This window comes from Dendrobium catenatum, unplaced genomic scaffold (genome assembly GCF_001605985.2).
Source record: "Dendrobium catenatum unplaced genomic scaffold, ASM160598v2 fragScaff_scaffold_1226, whole genome shotgun sequence".
Classification (NCBI taxonomy): Eukaryota; Viridiplantae; Streptophyta; class Magnoliopsida; order Asparagales; family Orchidaceae; genus Dendrobium; species Dendrobium catenatum.
The window spans coordinates 268,314-276,769 of NW_021319688.1; the positions used below are offsets into that span (position 1 = coordinate 268,314).

Consider the following 8,456-nt stretch of genomic DNA (forward strand, 5'->3'; position numbering starts at 1 on the left):
TTTTTTTTTCTTAATTTCTTTTTTATTGCCTTATCCATCAATCCAAAAAAATATTCAGTTTTATCGATATATTGGGCGAATGTAATTTTTTTTCTTAAATTTCGGTAATTTGATAATTTGATGAACTAATCTCAATGGTTGATGCATGTGATACATCATAAGAAAATTATCTTGATCATGCACAAATCTTGAAGCAAAATTGAGTTGGAAACTTCAAAGATTAAATTCAGGAGCATATGGATTCCAATTTCAGCGAGCTTATAGTCAAACTGAGCGTCTCGGAAACACGAACCCAATGACACCAAACTCAACCCAATCCGAGCCCAAATGAGTCTGAATCAAAGACCCAAAGCGCTGTTGGGAGATTCGAACCACAATTTGAGTTACCAAACGGTCTTCGATTTTCACGAGCTTATACTCGAATCGAACGTCTCGACGAGACGAATCCAACGAGCCCAAGATCGTTAAATTCCGACATCATCAAGGCCTTCAAATGACTAATGAACGGTTCATGATCAAAGGATTCAACATCGGCCGTCCATCCAACCACTCCCAACTTACCCTTGATCCTTCATATATTTACAAGTCATGCCACTCTCAAAAAACTATAAATAGCCCCCCACTCTTCTCATGAGACTTGCATGGGTTAAGAGCCATGATGATGTGAAGGAATCATGTTGGTATGATAATTATAATTGATTTATATTTAAGTTAATTTAATATTTAAAAAATGTTTTATATTAAATTAAATTACTTAAATATATTATAATTGAACCGGGCAGTTCTTAAGAACTTGGCCGGTTCACCAATCGGTCGATTCAACTGCCTTCAACCTACAATTCAAACTGGTTTTCACCGGTTTGATGTTAGATCGGTTTCATAAGAGGACTGAACGGTTGAACCGATCGAACCGGCTGGTCCTGTCTAGTTTTCAAAACCATGGATAAAATTGTTTTCCCTTCACACGTTCTCAAAGCCATTGTCTTACGTGGAAACGTGAAGCAATAACTGAGCGCCTTTATCATCTGAAGCATTTTTTTATTGCTTTTTAAAGTAGCTTTCTAATAATGAATATTATTTTTTTATTAGAAATTTACTTTAAGAAGGAGCAAGAAAACCATCCCAAACGAAGCCTTACTCTTATACTTTGCGATTATTGTATTAGTTCTTTGTGGAATTTGATTGTGTTGATTAATTGAGTTTTACTGTTAACAAACCTTAATTTTGTCAGTCAAGCTCGACAAGAAGCTCGCTGGAGGGAGCTTGACTTCGTTTGTGATAGCTTTCTTATTGTTTCTTGAAGTGATTTTTTACTTTGTACTATAAATCTGTTTCAAAGAAAAATAAGAAAGCCGTTCCAAACGAAACCTTAGTTGACTTGATGCATGCTTATTGATGATATTGAAACTTTCATTCGGGCGGTAAGTGTTAACAAATATTTTTTTAAATAAATATTATATGACAAAAAAAATTTAAATTTGTTCCCACATCTAATAATTGAAATCTATGTTAAGCTAAGATTTTGTTTGGAATAACTTTCTTATTTCTTTCAAAAGTAACTTTTTAACACAAAAAATTTTTAAACTAAAAAAATTTATACAAAAAAATTAGTTTAAAAAATAATAAGAAAACTGTCTTTAAGCCTAGGCCATAAATCAAAGCTTTTCAAGCGGGCCGGCCATTTTGTTCCATATTCATCAAATTCGGATGTTATTCCTCCTCTCCTTCACAGTAATGTGCTATAGAGACCCGTTAATTAATTTTTAATCAAATCACATAGTATTAAACCTATTAATCATATCGTTTTTTTTGTCATAAGAAAAATACTTTATTAATATTTTTTTATTGTTGGAACCAAAACTCTCTATAATCTATAATGCCAAAGGGGTAATGAAAGAGAGCCTTAGATGAACTTTAGATAAGAAGCACAGGCATGCAAGATAAGCAATAAACTATAGATGAATGAAGTTAAGCGTAGCGTTCCCAACTTCCCATTTTAAAAAAAAAAGGTTAAGCTTAGCAATTAATTAGTGTACTTAATGTCCTTACACTTTTTTTTTTCTTAATATCAATCAGATTAAAAAACAATAATGATAACTTTAAATAATAATATAGACTTAATTTAAAATAAATTTTTTATTACTTCTTAAAATAAAATAAACAACTAAATTTTCCGCTGCACAAACAGCTCAGCAACGCATCACTGTGTTTTGGCCGCTCCACAGAAAACATCAAATGCTTGTGTCTTTCTATGCGTCGTTCCGTATAGGATCATTTTCCGGCGGCTATATATGCTGACGTCTGGCGCCAAAACATTCTGTTTCATTCAGCCCTAGATCACTCTCACTCAGGCCGCGACGATGTTCTCGCAGAGAAATCTATGGCGGAAGAGCTTAGGATCCAAACCCGTGCTCACTCAAATCCTCCGGCGAACCCTCTTCGCCTCAACGCCTTCGCCGTCGCCGTCCGAGCGGCCGCCGGTGCTCCCGCCCTTTGACCACCAACCAACTCCCTACAATAAGATGATGGCCGACGAGATCCTCAAAAAGCGGAAAGAGTTTCTTGGCCCCTCCCTTTTCTACTATTACCAAAAGCCAGTTAGTAACCCTTCTAAATCGATTTTATTTTAATTTTCTCCTTCACCATTTCGAATCATCTAGTAATTCTTATTCAACTCGGTTATTTTGGTTTTTACCTTCACGTATGGCTCCACAGCTAAATATTGTGGAAGGGAAGATGCAGTATCTTTATGATGAGAGTGGGAAGCGTTATCTTGATGCATTTGCTGGAATCGTGACTGTTTCTTGTGGGCATTGCCATCCTGATATAGTTAATGCGGTGGTGGAACAAACTAAGCTCCTCCAGCATACTACCACAATTTATCTTCACCATGCCATTGTCGAGTTTGCCGAAGCATTGGCATCGAAAATGCCAGGAAACCTAAAGGTGTTGGCTTTACTTCTAAATGATGGTATTGACTATTTGTTTCTGTTCTCTGATAAAGAAAGGCTTTTTATTTGCATTGAACGCAGGTTGTTTATTTTGTGAATTCCGGGACTGAAGCTAATGAGTTAGCAATGATGATGGCTCGGTTGTACACTGGAAATCTTAACATGATAGCTCTGAGAAATGCATATCATGGTGGCAGCGCTGGAACGCTTGGGCTGACTGCTTTGCATACTTGGAAATACCCAATCCCTCAGGTTCTATAAATCGGATTTTAGCGGACACAGCTCCTTCCACATAACTTTCTTACAACTAACACACTCCAGTGTTTCTAGTTTTACGAAGCAGGATTTATTCTCACAATTTTTTTCAAATTAACAAGAAAGTTGTAGCCAAATAGAATGATAACAGCTTTCTAAAAAACAAACAAAGAAAAAGAACTACCCCAAGCAGACGCTAAGAGTCTATGCAGTTATATGTCTTACATAAGTTTTAGTCTTACATTGATGGATTTTCAGGAATTTTGTTCTGAACTAATTGGAATTGCAATCTACTCTTGTTATTATCTTGAAAATTCCTCCACTGAATCATCATCTACCTTATCCTAGCTATTTGGGATCAAAGTCGATGAATTCATTCCTGTTGAATGCTGCATATGTGGTGTTAACTTCAACTTATGCAAGTTTTTTTGTACTACTACTGGCCATATAACCTTAGGTTATCATTCTAGTACTTATTTTTTACATTAATCTATCCATCCACCTATATTAATGCATTTTCTGCCTTTATACATGTCCCAAAATTACATATTTTTTTCTGCTATCTCATCTTCATAGGTCCTACTCTCATTGCCTCCATACTCTCTCCCTAATACAATTGATTTCTTAGTTTTTCCTCACATTATATTAACATTCACATTTTGTGATATCCAACTTAGCTATCAGTGACTTTTTTGTTGGCTAATACTCATATAAAGATGACAAGGCTGATCTAAATTAATTTAATTTCTTTTTTTTTACATCATTTGCATGATAGGTATCTGCTTGACAATGCTGTTGTATTCGTCTAATTTCAGAAAAGGAGCAAATGTTGCCACTTATGCATCTCAAAGAGATTCTAATTCCTTTACAGGGCGAAGTTCATCATGTTATGAATCCCAATCCATATCGAGGGGCATTTGGCTCCGATGCTTCTCGTTATGCTGACGAAGTTAAAGATCATATTGCTTATGCTACTCCAGGAAGTGTTGCAGGATTTATTGCGGAAACATTTCAGGTCTACTTTAACTATTTTTTTCAATAGGAAACATTTATGCGCTAGTATCATATCAAACCCATATATTTTTTTCCAAAATATTTCCTTGTCCTCGTTCTGTAGGGAGTTGGAGGTGCAGCAGAATTAGCTCCTGGATACCTGAAATTAGTATATGATATTGTGCATCAAGCTGGTGGTGTCTGCATAGCTGATGAGGTTCAAAGTGGCTTTGGTCGCACTGGAAGTCATTATTGGGGCTTTCAAACACAAGGTGTCATTCCCGATATTGTCACAATGGCAAAGGTCTCTTGCTAGTACAAACATCAAGGAATTCTTTTTTTTTTTTCTGGAAGTTCCAAAATTCATTAATGCATTATACTCTTTGACTTATATTTTAGTATCATATAACTCATGACTTCTAGATAATCAACATCTCGCTTCAGTCCATATGACAAATTAATGTTAATAGCACTTGTGATCCTTAGATTAAGGATGAATATTTATTTGTCAAAAATGTAGGGCATTGGTAATGGCTTACCATTGGGAGCAGTAGTCACGACTCCTGAGATAGCTCAAGTGATGTCTCAAAGGATACAATTCAATACATTTGGTGGGAATCCTGTGTGTTCTGCTGGTGGACATGCAGTGCTTAAAGTTCTTGACAAGGAGAATCGTCAAACGCATTGTGCAGATGTCGGGTCTCACTTAGTTAGACGATTGAAAGAACTTCAAAATAAGCATGAAAGTGAGATTTTCTACCGAGATTTTGCTTATTGTACATTACAAAACACTTTCAATCAACCTACATGATTTGTATATAGAAAGGCCTTGCAAATTCTTTGGCTTTTATGCGCATAAAATATTTTGCTATTCATTTCATGATAGATTTTGATTTCTAAATACGGTGATGGATTAAGAGAAGCAAGATCCTACATTCGTTTGTATTTAATTAGTGTATGGTTATCTGCTTTTTAGTCCAAACACTTTTAGGAGACTCTTGATTCTTACTTTTACATTTCATAATGTGCAATAATGAAGTGAGATGTGTTTCTTTTATCATACTGCAATTATTTTCATGATATTTGCTCTTATTAGATTTAAATGCTCATTTATTTCTTGTCTATAAGATTGATTTCATGATGCATGACTAGAAATTTATCTAGAGATTCACTAATATTTAACTATAGTTTGTTCACCAAATATTCGAAGTTCTCAAAAATGATCACTTCGACTTCACGGTTCCATATCATACAAATTCCTCATTGAGTAATGTTTACTTTGCAGTCATTGGAGATGTCAGAGGCAGGGGACTAATGCTTGGTGTGGAACTCGTCACTGATAGAAAAGACAAAACTCCAGCCAAAGCAGAGACTTTGATATTATTTGAGAAGCTTAAAGGTAGTATCGTTTGAATTTTTTTTCCTTAATTAGTTTTTATCTTTCTACTTAATAAAACTTCTACACTTCTTAGATCTTGGAGTCCTACTTGGAAAAGGAGGTCTTCATGGGAATGTATTCCGAATAAAACCACCAATGTGCTTCAGCAAAGAGGATGCAGGTTTTTATTCTTCTTTTTTCTCTCAAAGCATAATGTTTATTAGTGCATTATTACTTGTTCCTATTTCATTAAATTGATAACTTGCTTCCTATTGCAGATTTCCTGGTGGATGCATTGGACTATGCCATCTCCACTATTTGAGTTATGTTTCTTGAATTGGAAATAATGGTGCTTCAGTTACTGGCTAAGGAGTTTTGCGATCAGACATACTGTAATTTCTTCTTTTCCTCCTCTATTATGATGTTGCACTTTATGTTTATCTAAAAATTTAAGAAGTTTGAGGAGGGTCAGAAGGAAAGATTATGAATCAAATAAATATTTAAGGAATTGAATTCAGCTCTTGTTATTTGTGTTGTTTATTTTGATATTAATGAAGTTTTGATTGTGATGATATGTTTTCAGCTCATGCTCTTATCAGCTTATGCTCCTATGAAATAAAAATTGAATTTAGTTCTTGTTTGTATGAGTTGTGTACTGATATTAACGAAGTTCAGGTTGTGATGATATGTTTTCTGCTTATGCTTTTATAAGCTATCAATTATAATCTGCGTGTGCTAATAATAACACCCACATGACTCTGAAAATGAACGGATTCTTCCAACACATTTGATTCTGTGAAACTATAATTTTTGAATCGTTATACTATTTTGTTTATCTTGGTTTAAATTAAAAATTATTAGCAAAATGTTTTACTGGATTATCGTACATTTCTGTAGAAAACTAGAAATTTCAGAGGTCCTCTTACCTCCTCTTATCCTGCTTATGAGAATACATTTAGGAATTGTTTGATTGGTTGAAAAAGAAATGCAATTTATTTAAAATTATTTAGATAGTATAAGGTAAATGCAGTTGATTATTTTATTTTATTTTATTTTTTTGCTTGAAGTAAATTGAATGCAATATAAAAGCTCAAATGTGATAGTGGCCGATGGCCAGTGAGTAGTGGTAGTCAGCAGGCAACAAAATGATAGAATTAGCAATGTATTTGAAAATAGCTCAAATGTAATTAATTTCAATTACGCTAAAATTATATCAGAGCATGAATTTCTTTTAATTCAAATTAAACATTAATATTTTTAAAATTCTTGCATTTAAAAAATATTTATTTTTCTTCAAATCAAATAGCCTTTAAAATAATATAGTTAGAGACTTCTTTTCGACATCTGGTATATCGAGTTTGATTATGGGTTTGAACTTGTGATGAAGCAGAAAAACTTTGAAAAAAATTGGGATAAGGACATTGTGATCAAAATTTATTTACAATTGATTTTGAAATGGGGGTTTCTATTCTTAAATAAAATTAGTATTACATGTCTTAAATAAAATTCATCATTTTTTTTTTCAGATTTCACCGAGAGAAACGAATATAGGATAACTAATCTGGACATTGGGCCCCTCTCGAGTTTCAAATTTTAGCAGTAACGAAGGATTGAGGGCTTCTGTGTTCTCTCCAGCAAATGCCATCTTTTGTGTTAGTAAACTCTTCGATGTAAGAAAAGATCTTTGCTTATATATTCTTCCTTCATTTCCTCCAGTTCAAGTGGTTATATTCTTAAGAAAAGAAAATTCCTGTAGGGATATCTCGACACTAATTTATATTTGATATATAATGCAAAAATTATCTTGATTGGACATTAGGCAAAATATAGTTGGTAACTTCAAAAATTAAATTTGGGATCATCTGAACTCTGATTTCAGCAAACTTACAGTCGAACAGAGCGTCTCAAAAATACAAACCCAACGACACCAAATTCAACTCAATCTGCCCAAATGAGTCCGAATCGAAAACCCAAAGCACTTTTGGAAGGTTCAAACCACAATTTGTATTACCAAATGGTTTCCAAACATGACATGCTTATAGTCACGTCGAGCGGCTCGACGAGATGAATCCAACGAGCCCAAGATCACCGAATTCCGATATCGTTAACACCTTCAAATGTCTGACAAACGGTCCACGATCAAGGGATTCAATATCGGCCGTCCATCCGAACTACTCCACATTTGCCCTTGATCCTCCTCCTATTTACAGGTCATGCCATCCTTAAAAAACTATAAATAGCCCCCTCATTTCTCTTGAGAGGGGGTCCAAGCAAGAAGAGAGGAGAAGAGGAGAAGAGAAGAAGAGGAGGGAAGAAGCTCCTTCTCGACCACCGCCAGAGTTCCGCCCGACGTTCAAATAATTCCAGAGTTCCGGCCGACGCTCAAATGACGCTAGAGTTCCGCCCGACTTTCAAGTGACGTCGGAGTTCCACCCGACGCCGGAATTCCGCCTGACCTCCAAGTGTCGCCGGAGTTTTGCCCAACATTCAAGTGTCGCCGAAGTTCTGCCCGACTTTCAAGCTGTAAAACCCCTCAAAAGTGCATTTTTTTAGTGCAGTTAGTTCGTACGAACTGACTTTAGTACGGGACGAACTGAAGAAAATTGTGAAGAATCTTTATGGTTCGTTTGGACGAACCTGTACGAGCCCGGACGAACCGTCGGGACAAAATTTGTCCAGAAAGCAAGTTGTCCATGGACGAATACATTTCGTCTGGACGAGGTTTGTCCAGAGGGAAAATCATCCCGGGACAAACAGGAATCGTCCGGGACGATCCTGTTTGATAAGTATCGGATTTGAGATATTTTGAATCATTTGGAAGAGAGAGAAAAATCTGGAGAGAGAAAGAGAAGGAAAGAGAAGAGGAAGGCTTGGTTTCG

The 8,456-nt window shown here is 35.4% G+C and overlaps 1 protein-coding gene across 2 annotated transcripts; it reads left to right on the forward strand.

The window, feature by feature from the left end:
- The first annotated feature begins 2,187 nt into the window (after window positions 1-2,187).
- On the forward strand, window positions 2,188-7,295 carry LOC110112395 (alanine--glyoxylate aminotransferase 2 homolog 1, mitochondrial). 2 transcript variants are annotated; one of them, XR_002305025.2, is made up of 10 exons: window positions 2,188-2,597; window positions 2,716-2,946; window positions 3,033-3,203; window positions 4,078-4,221; window positions 4,324-4,503; window positions 4,720-4,945; window positions 5,485-5,598; window positions 5,672-5,758; window positions 5,856-5,969; window positions 7,104-7,295. XR_002305025.2 is itself a non-coding variant. In XM_020844609.2 (9 exons), exons 1-9 carry the CDS (start codon window positions 2,361-2,363, stop codon window positions 5,897-5,899), a joined length of 1,434 nt encoding a protein of 477 aa, XP_020700268.1. In that variant the 5' UTR covers window positions 2,188-2,360; the 3' UTR covers window positions 5,900-6,159. The 2 variants fall into 2 exon arrangements, 1 of the variants encoding a protein (XP_020700268.1); XM_020844609.2 differs by lacking the exon at window positions 7,104-7,295 and having other exon boundaries at window positions 5,856-6,159.
- Window positions 7,296-8,456: the final 1,161 nt, after the last annotated feature.